Genomic DNA, 17,570 nt, shown 5'->3' on the forward strand with positions numbered 1-17,570 from the left:
CTTTAACTTCAGCACTTAGGAGACAGGCAGGTGGGGGCCAGCCTCATCTGCACTGAGTTCCAGGACAGGCCGGGCTACATTTCAAACACAACAACAAATACATATGCATGTGTGTGTGTGTTAGTTAGTTATATAGCTATATGATGTGTATATATGTAATATATATACTGTATACTGGTTTTGCCCTTATGATTTACAGTTTATTAGTGTCAACATTTACTGATAGCCTTTCTCATTCGTAGCAAGGTTACTACACTGGGACTTATAGTCCCAGTGGCTTTACACTGTGGCTACCTTGCATGGTGGCCTGGCCACTATTCCATGTTAGTGATTTTGAAGTCAGAGTGTTTTACCTGTGCTAGTGGCCACTGTCCCCTTTGAGCCATCGCCATCTTAAACACTGTGTAGCAGATTATGCAGGTGGCCCCTTTGTTGTGTTCAATGCTAGTTTCTAGTAGGTTTCTGTGACAATGTCCAGGTTTTGATATTTACGTTGCCGCAAGGTGCTCACTGCTATTCTATAAGCAGCCTGGAGCCAAATGTTGGCACTTCTCTCATTAGTTCACAGAGATGAAGATAGAATTGTTCATTTCTTAAAATATAAGGCTGTTTAGAAAGAATCCATTATTTGCTTTATAATTAGTATTATTCATTAAATATCATCTTTCTTTTTAAGGTATGAGAATTTTCAAAATCCAAAGAAGAGAAAAAATCAAAGTGGAACAGTGTTTCGAGCTGGACAGAAAATAACTTTAGCATAAAATACACTTCTGATTTTTCTAGATGTGTTTGTTTGTGCTGATGGTCTGTCCCTAAGTTGTAACTATAAAAATGATGTAAGAAATTTTAATTTAATAAATTTGGTTAGTCTGTAAAATCTCAGACTGGTAAATGCTGTGATGATGTAATGCTCAGGACTACCTGAGATGAACAGTGCAGGCTAAAGGAAGTTATCTGTAACAGATTGTTTATTCCTAGTCTGTATCAATCCTTAATGTATCCTCAGTGGTGGACCTTAGTTTGTTTCCTTAGAGGGAAGCACTTCTGGGCACTCACAGACAGACCCAGTCACTGGGTTTATGGCTTTTGGCAGGTTGTATGCCTTGCAACTTCTGGACTGTTTTGGAAAAAGATACATTCTATTATCTTCTGGCTTTCTCTCTGTGTGTGTGTGTGTGTGTGTGTCTGTGTGTTTTAAAATCAGAACATAACTTTTACACATAATCCAAATAAATTTAAATTTAATTTCAACCAAAAATGCCTGATAAGACTTTTGATCCAGCTCCCAGTCCAGAATCTTTGATTTTTATCTTGATATTCTCTTAATCTGCGAACTAACTTGTAAAGTCAGCCACCATCAACACAAAAAGTATCTCTATTATCTAATAGTTGGCTTTGGAGAAGGACGACAGAGGAAGTTAATTATACAGTAAGTGTGTGAGATTGCATGTGGGTGGGTGCACGCGCAGGATGCCCGCCTGGCTGCCAGCCTCAGACAACTCTCCGTGTCTTCCTTTTGGATGCTAGCTGCGGTTTACAGCTTGCCTGCCCTGCACTTTCTCTTCTAAACTCTAAAAATTTTAAACTGTCCTCCAGCCTAAAACAGAAACCTGAGCAGCACAGCCTCCCACAGCACACGGGAAACATGCTATGCCTTGAGGACAGTTAATCTCCCAGAGCTGGCTCCCCTACAGGTCCACTGGTTCATTTAAACTAAAGCCTGGGAAGCCCTCGGGAGCACTGTGTTACTCCGCACAGTACGGTGAGCCATGTAACCAAAAGATTGATGTTTCTATTTAATACCGTCTTGGGGGAAGTATCCCATTCCCTTTTTAAGTATTTAAAAATCCAAACTAAACCCACTGTGAAAATATTTTTTAATCAAAAACTGGAATATTAGCATTTAGAAAATCATTTCCAATAGTATTTACAATGAACTTTATTATACCTTATGTAAGCACAAAGATGCTTTTTCCCAACTTTGGGACTAAAGAAAAAGGGTAAAAGAGTTTTGATGAAAATCATTAAGATCAAGTCAAATTCTCATAAATTCCTACAGCTAAAACCGTCTGTCTGGATAGATGAGGACAGAGGCAGCAAGTGGGTACCTGCCCACTTCCCCCATCACACATCCAAAGCACACCATCCTAGCTCTCAGCACATGGTTTTGAGTTTGAGTTTTTTGACTATCAAAACTAATGACCTTTTAGTCACTTTCAAGATAGACAGATCAAAGACCTGGCTGAAGCAGTCTCCCTGAAGCAGCTGATGCTGACAGGAAAGGCAGGTCTACAAAACGCGGCTGACCGCTCTGGCGTGAGGTGAGAGCGTGAAGAGCCAGGGCTAATCTATCACCCACCAGCTGCTTTCTGCAGGACTAAAGCAGCCAAGGTCTGCTTCGAGAGGAGAAGACTGTGGCTTTGTAAGACACACTGCTCACATTTTGGTTTAGTTCTTGATCAGAAATCTAAAACTTCAGCCTGGCATAGTGGTGTACACCTTTAGTCCCAGCACTTGGGAAGCAGAAGCAAGCAGATCTCTTGAGTTCAATGCCAATCTGGTCTACAGAATGAGTTCCAGGACAGCCAGGACTGCAGAGTGAGATTCTGGGTTTAAAAAAGAAAGAAAAGGGGGGAGAGAGAGAGAGACAGAAGAGAGAATGAAAGAGAGAAATCTAAAACTTAATGATCTGCACCAATAAAAATATAATTCATTTTATGAGTTCCTAGAAATAAATTATAAAGAAAAGTAGACACTACATGTTCCCTGGAATCTGCCACTTTGGGAAAATATACATTAAATTTAGTATTTCCCTTCAATTCATTCCTTTTTCCCCCTGTGATTTTCTAACAGGTACTAAGCAGGTACTATAATTACTGGGTAGTAGGTAACATTTTTCTCAAGTCCTGTTTCCAGGTAAGTTCATGAAGAAGTACCTGGCATTAACTACCTACATAACACACCTGTAACGCGAGGAGGATGGGGCGGGGACCTCAAGGTCAAGCCAACCTGGGCTATATATGAGACCCTATCTCAAAAACTTAAAGACAAAGGTTTATAAAGAGAAAAATGTGTGGCATATCTTGATATAAATATAAGGAAACTGCAAATCTGGCTTTATTTGGGGATGTGTATGTTCTAGAATTAAAACTGAAACTTTATACCTGCTAAGAAAGCATGCCCCAGCTTGGTTTTGTAACTACAAGTGGTTGGCAACTGTTTCCTTAATAGTTATTGCAGGAGTAGGTCCAACATGAGTCCATATGTAGCCCTTCTCTGGTCGGGTGGGAACTGTGGGAAATGGTGAGGACCTTGACTTGAAATACTCAGAAGGCGCGTGGCAGACAAATTCCAGGTACTCCATCTTCCTTGGAAGATCTTCCTCTGGCCCTAAGGGGCAGCCAGTGAAATGTTAAGTACAGTTTTGAAAACAGGTATCTTCTTTGTAAAATGTTAGCAATCTTAGACACTAAGAAGAAGCACTCTTAGATGACCTCGCTGCTGTTAGCCTCAGAACATATACTACTCTGAAATCACACTCCATTATTTACTCTACTTCAACTGATTAAGGAATACAGCATCCTCCCACAGAGTGCTCAACTGAGAGAGAGGATCCTAAGACATTGAGTATTCATGTCGTTTAGGAAGTGCCTGTAATGTTCTAAGAACTGTACATACACCCATACTTGGAGTCCTCACAACTTCTGCATGGGGCTCTATTTCTTTCAATTTCACATACAGGCATGCCGAGGAAAGACAGATTAAGGCCTGGTGAAGTTCCTTAATCAGCAGGCAAGTGGAGGGGCTATGAAACTAGTAGTCTGGTCCAGAGCTTGCGCTCCGACTGGCACACCATCTAGTCAGGGAAGCATCCAGACTAAGGACCACAAAACAGGAGTGAGAGGGGAGCCTAGAAACCATTCAGAACAGTGTCAATGATTCAGAACTGAACAAGGATGCAGTATGGCCTCTGATGTTCCATGCGTACAGACATAAGACAGCTATTTGATCATACGACAAGCTTGACAGTGAGCGAGAATAATGTGGGATGTTGGCTATCCTCGGCGTTATCACTAAGAAGAAATGCCACTGCCTTTGGGATGCAAAACGAATGCATGCCCAATTCAGAAAGAATGACAATACAGAATAACTGAAGGAGACTGAACTTTCACAATGACATTAGCCAGTCATTTTTATGAGTCTGTCAAGAATTAGTTGTACTCTATCTTTTGAATGCCTTGAAATGATCAATCAAGTATAGTATGCCATTTCAACCATCATTTTTTTAGACTAAGATATCACATATGCTGTGTAGAAGGACGTATACTGAGAATTTATAGGTTTTAGAAATAATTAGGAAAGTTCTTTGTTTTTAAATAATTGTATAGGTCCCCTATATAACCTAGGTTCCTATGTGATTCTTTTCATATAGTTTAGGCTTGGGACACACAAACACTTCTTATCCATATCATGTTAGTGGGTGTACACTGTTCTACCCCATAGTAACAAATGACATTCAAATATCAACTATATAAAATGTCTCTATTTACTACAATGCCTTTTACTTTTTTGTACGTAATAATATTTATGTCTTTTTCTATTCTGGATTGAACTTTGTTCTCAAGCCTCACTTCACATACGGATGGTCTATATTTTTATATGTTATGTGCTGGGAAAGGGACCATTAGACAAATAAAAGCAAGAGTGGGCTCCCTCAATTTCAGATAAAGAATTACAGGCAACTAAGAAACCCTGAGAGAGAATTGGTCATGGTGTTTTCTGATAGCAACAGAACAGTAACTGAGAAGCCCCCTATCCCCAAGTTGGTTATCTATTACCAAGTGGCCAGCCCTGAAATTGTATGCCTAAAGTAACATTAAATGGACTCAGTAGGTTGTATTTACGTATTTAAGAATATACAGTAATATATATAATAATTAAAAATTAACAATAACAGAAGTAGAACCATAAATTTGGGAAAGAATGGGGTAGGGTACACAAAGAGGACCAGAGGAAGAAAAGAAGAAAATATAATTGCATTTTAATTTAAAAACATAGTGGACCCCTATCTGATAAGACTGGTGTCCTTATAAGAGACAATGGAGTACTCTCTTTCAGTGTGCACAGAGAAAAAAGGCCATGAGAGACTCAGCAAAACCCAGCCATCTGTAGGCCAGGAAGCAAGGCCTCACACCCCTATCGTCACAGCACCCAGCTCTGACTTCTGACCCTCAGAACAGTCTGTTGCTCAAGCCCCACAGTCTTTCACTCTTTGACAGCTCACACAGACTAGCACATTTGTTCATAATGTACTGAAGACTTAAGTAAATTTAAGATGCTGTGTCTCACCTATTATATATGATGCAGGATCAAACTGGTCTCTGGGACTAGCGAGGGTAGGAATGAGCCACGTCAGCGCGGCACTCTTCTCACAGTACTGGTCCTGAAGAAAGCCCCTGATCTGAGCATAATACGGCTTCCCATCTTGCTCGTCAATCACAGAAACAACGTCACCAACTTGGTAATATACTCCCTGGGGGAAACAGGACAATCTTGTATTTTAAATAGTAACAGCCTATGTTCATCAGCAAGCAAAATTTCAAAATAGTAAAAAAAAAAAAAAGTCTGAATATCAATGTTTTACCTTATGTTGATGTTTGTTTCCCTTCTGAATGAAAAACAATTACATAATACCAATATATGACAATTTACAACCAGAGAAAAGATTTTTATATCATAAAAGTACTATCTCTACTTTTAAAAGAAAGACTTCATTTTTAAGAATAGTTTTGAATTCACAATAAAATCATGGAAAGTAGATAGGGAATTTCCCTCAGTTCCTTTACCTGGCACATATATAGCATCTACTCCTATCCGCGTCTCCATTCATCTCACCGATGAACCTACACATGACATCATGATAACTCAAACATCATAAATTAACTTAGTTAACTTGGTGTTCTATAATCTGGGGGCTTGGGGACCCCATGGATTCACTGTACACCATGGATCCACTGTGATCAAATCACCAAGTAGTTCCACTGGCCTAAAAATCCTTTACACTATCCCTACTTTTTGTTAACAGTCATTAAGCTGTAGAAAGTTAATGACTTGTTGCTCAGGTCCACACAAGGAAGCAACTGTGCCTACATTAACTGGCTCAGTGGTCTTCCTATACTACCTTAACAAAACAAAACAAACAAACAAACAAACAAACAAAAAACAGCACTTGCCTGGTGAGACTAGATTCTAAACACTGCCCTTTTCCAGTTGTTTATTCAAAGAAAATAGATACGGTAAGTTAAAAAAAACAAAACGTTGAAAACCTTTTTCTATTATAAGCAGCATTCAGGATGTTACCACATTTCCCAGACTCCTTGACAACCGTCTCTTCCACGGTCTTCTGCTTTACATCTTTTCAACAGGATAACATACTCATTCCTGTTCTATTTATATCAAATTAAGTAAGCTGTCCAATTCCAGTACTGTTTCTCCCTATGCTTCTGATATCCATCCCAGGTCCTCCTCCCTGGGTCCCGAATGGAAAAATTTCACAGGTCATATGTTCTCAACTGTAGGAACTATGCATATTTTCCTTGAAGCAAGGCTTTTGTAGCAGCCAATGGCACTAAGATACATATAGTTTAACCATAAAAATGATTATGAATAAATACTGCCAGTAATTCAATGGCAACATGGGCATCTGATAGACCGAGTTTCTCCTAGTGGATGCTTCTTCATGTGTCTGGGGTGACTCAGCCCTGGGTCAAACGACTGTGTGCTGTTACTGCAGGCTACAGTCTACTTATTAGTCCACACCCATTATCAGCTGGTTTATGGTTGCTATCTGCTATGTTCACAAAGGTAGTTTTCCCCAAATTACAGACGACTGTATTTGTTTTTCACTGGCATTCAGACATATGTAACTGTGAGAATAAAACATCAATGCAAATATAAGGGCTTAGAGAAGTTCTGACAGTAAGTACACCCGGCACACGAGGTGTGTATAAGCAGTAGCTGTGGACACACACTCTAATACACTAGTCAATACCTGAGACCCTGGACACTGATACTCTATGCACTCCAAATTTTCCTCCTATATATCTATACTTACCAAAGTTTAGTTTATAAATTATAATTTGGGTAAGAGATTAACAGCAATAGCTAGTAATAAATAGAATAATTAGTAATAAACAGCTGAAACTGCGGATAAGGAAAGACTAATAGAAATATCTAACAAGCATCACTAAGACACTTAAGTAAGCAGTTTGCATTTGCTGGCAGCAAAGGAGGTGGACACAATATGTCAAAGAACACTGGATTAGGAATGGTCACTCTAATTCATGCAGCATATGAATGCAGGTGCCACAGAGGCCAAAGGAATTGGAGTATAGATAGTTGTGACTGGCTGGATGAAGGTGTTGGGAACTGAACATGGGTCCTCTGAGACAGCAGTATGTACTCTTAACCACTGGGCCACCTCTCCAGTCCCTCCCTCTCCAGTTTAATGTGAGCTCCAGCTTAGCTTAGAAGCTCACACTGACTTCTTGAACTTGCTACCATGATGTCGGCTCTGCTGTCAGAGTGTCCACAATGTTGGCTCTCTGCAACATGACTTGAATATTTTGCTGTATTTTGGTTTTACTATTTATTAAATATAGCAGTAATAGCAATGAGACAGATCCTTGTAATAACAAGTCCCACATGCTTTTCCATTAGCACACATAGAAATCACTACTACACTCAAATTGTATCTCCTAACCTATGAATTGCTGGAGAAGTTCTACAAATTTGAAGCTGTAACGAAGACCATTTGTATCATCCATCGACTAGTAACCTTGCTGAATCTTTAACATGGATGAAATCAGGAAGTAATTACTACTTACACATTTTATTTTACAGATGAAGAAACAGTAGAGATTAGTAACATAACCACCTGCCAAAGCAATGAAGCCAAGATCTCCTTAGGTTCTAGCAGCAGACTGCCTTGCTCCAAGATTTGCCATAGTTTCCTGAACAAGCTAATTCACGTCTCTAAGAGTCAATGTCCTTATCCATAGAATGAGGAGAATGACTGCTGCCTGCACCAGGCCTGCCAGCCTTAGAGGCATTGTCTATGTTCTCCTTTTATGTCTTCCAATTTAAAGTAATGAGATGTCACATCCCTCACTGAAGTCACAGCTATCTGTATGCTTTGGCCCAAAGGAAGACCTTACTTTATCAACAAAATTTTGGAGAGTGAACTAAGAATACCCTTGTTCAGTGTTTTGTTGTTTAGTAAGTCCAACTGTATACTCCGTCCACTTGATTTACAAGGCTGTTGTAAATGTAAATCTGTATGTTATGTAAAGAACTGTGTTAGAAATGCACAACCTTGCTGTGAATGTTCATCCTTAATACTCTCGTGCTTCCTGAAGAGATACTGTGAAGCTGCCTGTTTTCCTGTTCTGCAGACTGTGTGCCAATCTACATACTCATCAGACTATAACTATATTTACATTGTCTAGATATAAAAATTGATATATTTCAAATACAGAAAATCTGATATTTCAGATATAAACTGATATATCCCTGGAAAAAACCATATTGCCTAGACTCAGTAAACTTTTAGTAAGTTTTTTCTTTGTTTCTATGTGTATGGCTGTTTTGATTGCATGTAAGTTTGTATACCATGTGTGTCCCTGGTCCCCAAGGAGGCCAGAAGGTGACTTCGGATGCCCTAGAACTGGAAATACAGAGTTGTGAGCCACCCACCATGTTGTTGCTGGGAACTGAACCTGGGTCCTCTGAGAGAACAGCCAAGGCTCCTAATTGTTAAGCCATCTCTCCAGCCCAACTTTTAAAAACTTGTTTTTTTTTTTTTAAAAAAAAAATGAAAATAGATTCTTCTCTCATATAAAACATCAGGACCACAGTTCCCCTCCCTCCACTCCTCCCAGCTGTGCCCCCTCCACCAAACTTCCCCTGTCCCCTACATACACTCCCTGTCTGTTTCCCTTCAGAAAAGAGCAGGCTTCGAAGGGACAATAACCAAACAAGACAAAACCAGATTAAGTAAGACAAGGCAAAACCCCTCGTATCAAATCTGGACAAGGCAACTCAATAGGAAGAAAGCAGAGAGGCCAGAGTCAGAGAGACAGCCCTCACACCATTACCAAAGAGTCAGAGAGACACCCCTACACCGTTACCAAAGAGTCAGAGTGACAGCCCCCACATAGTTACCAAAGAGTCAGAGAGACAGCCCCACACCGTTAGGAGTCGTCAGAGAGACAGCCCCACACTGTTACCAAAGAGTCAGAGAGACACCCCCACACCGTTACCAAAGAGTCAGAGAGACACCCCCACACCATTACCGAAGAGTCAGAGAGACACCCCCACACCGTTACCAAAGAGTCAGAGAGACAGCCCCACACCGTTACCAAAGAGTCAGAGAGACACCCCCACACCGTTACCAAAGAGTCAGAGAGACAGCCCTCACACCATTACCAAAGAGTCAGAGAGACAGCCCCCACACCGTTACCAAAGAGTCAGAGAGACAGCCCCACACCGTTACCAAAGAGTCAGAGAGACACCCCCACACCGTTAGGAGTCGTCAGAGAGACAGCCCCCACACCATTAGGGTCGCACAGGACGCCAGGCTCATAGCACAGCACACAGAGGCCTGCTGCCTTGGCTGCTCTTGCTTCTGCTTTAAGGCTCTGTCACACCCGTCAGGAACTTCCTGCAGTGTGTCAGGAGCACAGGCTACAACCAGCCCAGCTGCCCTTTCGCAGTGACGCCAGAGGCTTACCTTGTAGAAAATTGACTCTGCAGTGACTATGGTAGAAACAGATTCAGGCGCTTTGATAGGCTACAAGAAAACAGATGCAAAAACATTTGTGTACCTATATAGTATGTACGGCCATTTTACCATCTAAATGAGAACTATCTAATTTGAAAAAAACAAAACACTGTTATTTGGTGACAGAAACTACACCACACACACAAACACACACACAGAATGTGAAGCAGGTGAATATTTCCACAATATTTGCTACCAGTAATTTAAAAGTGCAGAAAAACAAAAGGTGAAGTTTCTGATTATGCTGCTAGGAGCTAACACAACACAAAGCTCTCTAGTGCTCCAGTAGACATTAATATTCCAAGTATAGAAATACAGTGGATCTAAAAGTCTGAGCATGGCTAGATGGACATTATAGAAAATGTACAGATAAGTATAATTTTGTTGCAAGCCTGAACTCTTTAGGGTTCTTAGTAATTTGCCACATTGCACCACCATTAAAATCCCTTTTTAGAGCTGCAACACAAAGCTTATCATAAAAATGGCCTTTCCTATGACTTTGTGCCATTCTCCCAAGAATGGATATGCCAAGAAATTGATCATGAAGTAACTGAACACAGTCTGAACTCACCATGCAAACCTGACAACCTGAGTTGACACTGGGAACCAAGGCAGGAGGGAACCAGCTCCTGAATCTGTCCTCTGACCTCCACATATGTACCCAACATATGCACCTGCACTCTTATGTACACAATAAAAAACTCACATGTAAAAAGAAATGAGAGAACAATTAGGCCTGGGAGAAGGCTCAGCATTTGAGAGCACTTGCTCTTGCAGAGGGCCCAGGTTCAGCCCGCAGCATTCACGTGGCAGCTTCTAACTGTTTGTAACTCCAGCACCCAGGGAGCCAGTGCCTCTGCTAGCCTCTGAGGGCACCTGTTGCACACATGCAGGAAAAACACTCAGACACAAGAAACACAAATAAATCTTTAAACAAGAGACTACAGTCTTTATGACACTTCTCCTGGGTCTGTTTTACAAATGAGTGTGCCTACTTTAGAAAGGTGTTTACTGGCAAGTGAGGCATTTTTGTTCCAAAAGTAACAACCAAGCTGAGACAAACAAAAACACCTACAATATCCTTCACCGTCCCAAATGCACAAAGAAAAAAATCCTTACCACAGCAGACTCTAGCACGAGAGGTTAACAATCTTCATACATCAGCTTTACAAAAAGTTTTGGATTTATAATCACCGTATTCATTGTGAACCAATAGATAGATTTTTTTTCTGAGACTATCATAACAAATAAGGTACTGATGAATTATGTTATTTGCCTCGTTCTTTAAAAGACATAAAAAAGTTTGTTTTTTTTTCTTTCTTTCCTTCTGTTTTTCAAGACAGGGTTTCTCTGTGTAGCCATGGCTGCTCTAAAACTCATTTTGTAGATCAGGCTGGCCTCAAAACTCAAAGAGAGCGGCCTGTACCTGTCCTCTGAGAACAGGAATTAAAGGTTGGCACTGTCACTATCCAGCAACAAATTTTTCTTAACTATGTATCAAGAGCCATAACTTCATGAAATTGTCAATGAACGAATTTAACCAATTTACAAAAAAAAAAAAAAACCCATAATTTCTCTTTCCATACAGAACATGACACACTGTGCTAAATTACAGAACATTCCTCTTAGATTCATATTTTATATTTTCCAGATGAGAAAAATAAAAGCTGAAGAAAAAAAAACAAAACAAAACAGAGAAACTGCTTTTCTAATGTCAAAAACTGCAAGTTTCTTACAAGAGAGCTGTCTTTTGGGGAACCTTGCCTTCTTCCCTCCAGAATAATGCCAAACTGCGCTGGAGAGGTACACCAGCATTCAACGATGAATAGAGAAAGCAGCCGGCGAGTCCCACACACCCACAGCGTCCCATTAGGCAGCACAATGTCCACAGCCATCTTACGTTTTTTAACTTAAAAATGTGTCTTCTCCCTTTTCCTTTCGTGGAAACTTTCTTTTCAGCAGCTGGAGCAGATTTGTACTTGGTATTTCTGAGCCGGGCCGACCTTCTGTGAATTTCTTGCTTACTCTGTTACACAGAGAAAAGGACATTAAAACTGCAGAAGAGAAGCCAATACAATAATCTCACAAAGATCAGAGGATAATACACTCTGTTAAAAAAAAAAAAAAGAAGAAATTAAAAGACCGAGGGCTGAGATGTCAAACTCTGCAGGGTCTCCCAAGAGATGGCGCTGCTTTCAAAAGCGGGAAGACAACAGGAGTGCGGGGAGGCCAGGGCGGGAACTATTTATTTATTATTCGTTTGCTGAGCTGATCTATTTTACTCCCTCCCCCAAAAAAGTTTCCTGCACATCTCAGGACAGAATCCTAATGCTGACATTTTTTAGCGACCTACTAATTTATTAACGTGACGACAAGGACCTGATGAGCAAGAGGTCCTCCACCTACGAACGGCCTCGTCCGGCTGACCCCGTGCGTCCCGCACCGCCCGGTCTACGGGAGGACGCCCTTCTCCCGGGGAGGGAGAGGCCGAGGGCTCACCTGCTTGCCGCCGCCGCCGCCGCCCCCGTTGCTCTGCGAAGGACCGGCCGAGGTGGTGGCGAAGGTGGCAGTGCCGAAGCCGCCGCCGCCGCCCCCGGTCCCGGTCCCGGTCCCCGCCGCTCCCGCGCCGCCGCCCCGGCCCGTGCAGTGATGGCAGAGGATCTCGCCCTGCGGACTCTTCTTCCACATGGACGACGACGTGGTCTTGCACATGCTGCAGGTGGGCTTCAGGCCCAGCGGCATGCTGGCCGGCTCGGGCGGCCCCCGCGGGCGCAGCGACACGGGAATGGCGGCCGTCTGCGCGGGCCGCCCGGGGGTCGGCCGGCCACCTCGGCGACTGGAAGAGCAAGGTCTCAGGTGCTGGGCCGCCCGCGCCGGGACCCAGCGGCCACCGCTGACCCCTGGAGGCGGGAAGCGGGCTCCCGCAGCCCGGGACCCAGCCCTGGAGCTGGGCCGCCCGCGGGGCACGCAGGCCCGACACTCGGCGCGGCCTCCCGGGAAAGCCAGCTCGGGCCCGGGGGACGCAACCCGGGGCGGACGCCGCCGCCGGGGTCCCGAGGGCGACCGCGGCCCTGCCTCCGCCCTCCCGGGCTTCCGGCGATGGGCGGAGCTCCCGGGGCGGGGCGGGGCCGGGTGAGCCAGTGTAGCGGACCTAGGCCTCTGGGCTCCGGAAGCCCCGCCTACTGGCCGGAAGTGGCCCTGCCAGAATTACCATTGCCTGTCACTCTTCTGAGTTTAACAGCCAGCAGGGGGAAAATGTAAAATTTCCCGTTAAAAGTGAATTTCAAATGACTAGTGAGAGTGGCCCATGTAATAGTTGTTACCTGACATTCACACTTATCCTGTTTTTTTATTTGATAAATGTAACCTTATTGATCAAGACCCTTTTAAAACTCTTAATTAGTTAATGAATTAATTTGACTTTGGAGGCTAGGGAGGTGACCTGATGGGTAAAGTTCTTCTGGCACAAGCTTATGGCCCGAGTTTGACCCCCAGTACTCATGTAAAAAGCAAGGTGTGTTAGGGCTGGAAAGACAGCTAAGACTAGATCCAGTATTAGCACCTACACTCTGTGACACTTTTAACATTCTTGTTTGACATACTAAACTTTAGGATAAAGTGCTCTCGAGCCCCCCCCCAAAAAAAAACCCAAAGAATTGAGGGTCTAAGAAATTCCCATAATAAGAACATTCAGACAGAAAAGAGCAGAAACACCCGTGTGGGCTTTATTAGAGATTAATTTATTAGTCAATGATTTATTTTACTTGGGCCAATGTAACAGTGCTGTGCACTGAATACTGAATATGAGGGGTTTATGAGTTAGTTGGGTTAGACATGAGCAATGTGCAGAAGAATTCCTATCAATTATTTCTCATGAGTTATACTATAATTAAAACAACATTACAGTTTTGCATTACACAGTTGGATTCAGAGCTGGGATATTTGTATCTTGTATGGCTTCACATCAGCTTATTTGCATAAAAAACCAGCAAAACATTATACCTTCCTAACGTTTAAAATAAAGTATACTAGCATAAAGGCTCCCAAAGAAGATTCCTGGAGACTGTATTGAACACTGCTTTAACTAAGGGTGAGTGCTGGAAGAATTTATCGTGTTTCTGTGAACGTTGGCTTGAGGAACTGGACACATTTCAACCTGGATTTAAATCACCGCAAAACTAGTAGTTCTCTGGGAGGACCATTAGCAAAAGCAGATATAATATACTCTCACCTGGAAAGGAGATGTGTATTATTTGAGAGGATTAAGCCTGAACATTGGCTATGATTGTTGAAGTCTAAAGCTCCCAGGGAAACTAGCCCAAGGAATGAAGGAATTCCTAAGTACTGGTTACAGGTAAATAAATTTTTTCTTTAATTGAACAACTGTATGCTCAGTGGAGTTTTATCTATATGTGGTATGTGTATACATGATCATATGTGCCTATATATGTGTCTGAGCACGTGTGTGTGTGTGTGTGAATAAGCACATGTGTCTCCACACATGTGAGGCTGGACATTGTGGGGGTCTCCCTCAATCATTTTTTACCTTTTTTTTTTAACAGTCTTTTCCTGAACTTGCAGCTTGCCAATTAACCTAGACTGGCTTACCCAGCAAGCCCCAGGAATGCTCCTGTCCAAGTTCCCCAGGTCCTAATGTCCATGTGTGACCTTTCACATAGATGCTGGGAACTCAGGCCCCCAAGCATGCTACAGGCTGAACCATCTCCCTGGCCACGTTTTAACCTCTTTGAAACAGGATCTTACTCCATCCCATGCTGCTCTGACACACACTATTTCGTCCAGACTGCAAGCCAGCAGCAACTCCATCCTCGGCCTTCTAAGTGTAGAGACTGCGGGTGGGACAACTGTGTCATTTAAAAAGTGAAGTGATGCCTTGTGTTTTCTCAGAAATGAGCGATAAGATCGTGGATATCTGCATGATTTGGAGACACAGGGTTGATGCTGAGCATCCAGTGTGGAATTTTAGAAAGTCCCTGGAGGGGCTAGTGAGATGGCTCAGCGGTTAAGAGCACTGACTGCTCTTCTGGAGGTCATGAATTCAAATCCCAGCAATGACATGGTGGCTCACGACCATCTGTAATGAGAAACAAATTTAAAAACCCATGGGCCTTGCTCCTAGGCCAGAACAAGTAAAGGCTGGAGCAAGAGGGAGAAGGGAAGGGGGGAAAAAGAATACTGCTCTGACACACACTATTTAGCTATAAGAAAGAAAGAATGAATGAAAGAAAGAAAGGAAGGAAGGAAGAAAAAGAAAGAAAGAAAGAAAGAAAGAAAGAAAGAAAGAAAGAAAGAAAGAAAGAAAGAGAAAGGGAGGAAGGGAGGAAGGGAGGAAGGGAGGAAGAAAGGAAGTAAGTCTGTCCCTGGAATAAATGTGCACAGTGGTTCTAACAGCAGATAAAAGAATGAAGCTCGCTGGGCAGTGGTGGCACATGCCTTTAATCCCAGCACTTGGGAGACAGAGGCAGGTGGATTTCTGAGTTCGAGGCCAGCCTGGCCTACAGAGTAAGTTCCAGGACAGCCAGGGCTACACAGAGAAACCCTGTCTTGAAAAACAAAACAAAACAAACAAAGAATGATGCTCTGTAGAAGACCCAGACTCTGTGACCTGCCAGTAGATTGCCCAGTGTCTCAGCTGGAGGTTGGGTTTTTATTTCTATGGTTGATATCCCGTTACTGACACCTGACTTCATAGACAGTATGTCTTTCTTTTTTCTTTTGATTTATTCTTCTCTCATAGAGTACATCTGAACCTCAGCCTCCCTCCTTCACTCCTTCCAGGTCCCTGTCCCCAACCTCTCCCCCAGATCCATTGCTCTTCCTTTTCCCTAAAGAAAAGAGCAGACCTCCCAGTGATACCAATTGAACCTGGAATAACAAGTTACAATGGGACAAGCACAGACCCTCCCATCAATGCTGAGGAACGTGAAAATGTCCCAGGGAAGCTGGAGGCTGGGAGCAGGCGTGGCTCTCTGGCAGTATAGGGGAGTGGGGCTGAGAAGAGAGAACTGGAAGGCACCAAAGCTCATAAGTATTTAGAAACAAAGCATGATAAATCTCAGGGTTGCAACAAGAGGTGAGGCTGATAAACTACCCAGACTGGAGTAGGCAATGCGCGGGCACTAGTGGAAGATGCGGCTTCCGAATCTCCGTCAGGTTTTGCCTGCATCTGGTGGTAAGTGCGCAGGCGTCCATCTCTTGAGGCACAGGGACAGGGACGGACTGCATCCTTCACAAGGCAAGCTTCACTTACTGCTCAGGGCAGCAAGGAGTCAGCTGGAGCAGCCCTGTGTCGCTTGTTGCTCCGTGGCTTTCAGAGCCAGAGTCAGTGCTCTAAGGTAGTTTGGGGCTAGAATGTTGGGGTCCCTTCGGCATCCGTCTAAAATGAGACGGACCACACTTCAGCCGTCGTTTCCAACCACTTTAACAGGATTTTGGTTTCTTGCCAGGGAAACCTACACAATACACAATACTTTTGGGCTCTGCAGCTCTGCCCCAGGAGCAGAACCCAGCACCCAGATGCAATAGCAAGCGGGCCAGATATCAACCACCAATTAATAATAAAACAAGAATCATCTCTCACTTCAATGTCATGAGCACAAAATAAGATGGTGACATTGTAGGCATGGGCTTTGGGCTTCTTTTGTCCCTGCAGAGTTATCAAGGGCATTCCAAGTATGCCAAATCCAAGGAACCCAGGTGGTGAGAAGATGAAAGACCAGGAAAAATCCAGAACCTCTCCCTTCCCCCCAGCAAACAGAGTAGAGCCAAGAATGTAGGTTAGCCGGTTCAGTGACCCTGTTCCAGGAACTGGCTGACCACAAAAGTTAGATTAAAATCTTGAGAACAATCTTGATAAACAGAGTTCGTTCCCCCTTGTGATTTTTCACTGGTATTTTCCAATGATGCCCTCCCTACCTACTTGGGTTGTGGTTTCTTCCCTTAAATACCCCTTCTCCCAACTATTTGTGGTCGAACTCCTCTACCCCTGCGTGGGATACTAGTGGGCCCCAGTGCGATGGTTCCTGTCAATAAACCTCGTGTGATTGCAGCAAGGATGGTCTCTCGTGAGTTCTTGGGGGGGGGGGGTCGCGTCATCCTGAGACTTGAGTGAGGGTTTCCCCTCTTCAGGGGTCTTTCAAAGGGACAGAAGAGTGACACTCTACAAGAGTTTGAAGGGAAACGCCTGGACAGCTAGGTCTTTGCTATGGATATTCCTAAATTCCACCTGGCTTCTCACGGAGGCTTTGGCAGGGCCTCCTGACTGCTCCTGAGTGTTAACCACTCACTTCTTAAGATCCTTTAGGGAGATCCTCAGGGTCAGAACCATTATCTAACAATGCTGTCAGGAATCTGGTCTTCTCATCTTTGTCCTCTGGTACACTGGGATTCTGTTCAGAGGCTACAATCATGGCTATCTAGTGGCTAATAAATACATACTTATGTCTTGGGCTTTAAAATGTCTCAGTTTTGTGCACCTGGGCATGGGGATGGGGAGAAATTGACACTGGGAGGTCTTTCTCCTTACACCTTTCTTTCTTTCTTTCTTTCTTTCTTTCTTTCTTTCTTTCTTTCTTTCTTTCTTTCTTTCTTTCTTTCTTTTTTTTTTAAAGATATGCCTCTCACCCAACCAGGAGCTCCTGAATTCCATTAGATAGTAAGATTGGCTGGCCAACAGGCACCAAGCGGTCTTCTTATCGTTTCCATGCTA

General features: G+C 43.2%; 2 protein-coding genes across 3 annotated transcripts in view; one reads left to right on the forward strand and one right to left on the reverse strand.

Annotated features, from left to right (window-relative positions):
• Pex1 (peroxisomal biogenesis factor 1) overlaps positions 1-1,267 on the forward strand; it is a 37,847-nt gene extending 36,580 nt beyond the window's left edge. Inside the window, exon 24 of the mRNA XM_021190243.2 lies at positions 677-1,267. Coding sequence (XP_021045902.1) covers positions 677-761 — 85 coding nt within the window. The 3' untranslated portion in view covers positions 762-1,267. The remainder of the gene's footprint in view (positions 1-676) is intronic.
• On the reverse strand, positions 1,153-12,929 carry Gatad1 (GATA zinc finger domain containing 1). Of its 2 annotated transcripts, XM_029535573.1 has the most exons (6): positions 12,341-12,929; positions 11,742-11,867; positions 9,791-9,850; positions 5,350-5,533; positions 3,165-3,390; positions 2,567-2,606 (listed from the first exon to the last, which is right to left on the reverse strand). In XM_029535573.1, the coding sequence occupies exons 1-5, from the start codon at positions 12,581-12,583 to the stop codon at positions 3,200-3,202; spliced, it is 804 nt and encodes a 267-aa protein (XP_029391433.1). In that variant the 5' UTR covers positions 12,584-12,929; the 3' UTR covers positions 2,567-2,606; positions 3,165-3,199. The 2 variants fall into 2 exon arrangements, with proteins under 2 accessions (XP_021046483.1, XP_029391433.1); XM_021190824.2 differs by having other exon boundaries at positions 1,153-3,390; positions 12,341-12,928.
• Between the last annotated feature and the right edge of the window lie 4,641 nt (positions 12,930-17,570).

This window comes from Mus pahari, chromosome 2 (assembly GCF_900095145.1).
Source record: "Mus pahari chromosome 2, PAHARI_EIJ_v1.1, whole genome shotgun sequence".
Lineage (NCBI taxonomy): Eukaryota > Metazoa > Chordata > Mammalia > Rodentia > Muridae > Mus > Mus pahari.

Bases quoted from the DNA above. Each gene is read 5' to 3' on its own strand.
- Gatad1 (XM_021190824.2), bottom strand. From the start codon at position 12,583: ATGCCGCTGGGCCTGAAGCCCACCTGCAGCATGTGCAAGACCACGTCG. The intron at 9,851-11,741 runs GTAAGATGGCTG...GTTTTCTTGTAG, and splicing joins ACATTTTTAAGTTAAAAAAC to CCTATCAAAGCGCCTGAATC. The intron at 5,534-9,790 runs GTAAGCCTCTGG...TGTTTCCCCCAG, and splicing joins CAGAGTCAATTTTCTACAAG to GGAGTATATTACCAAGTTGG.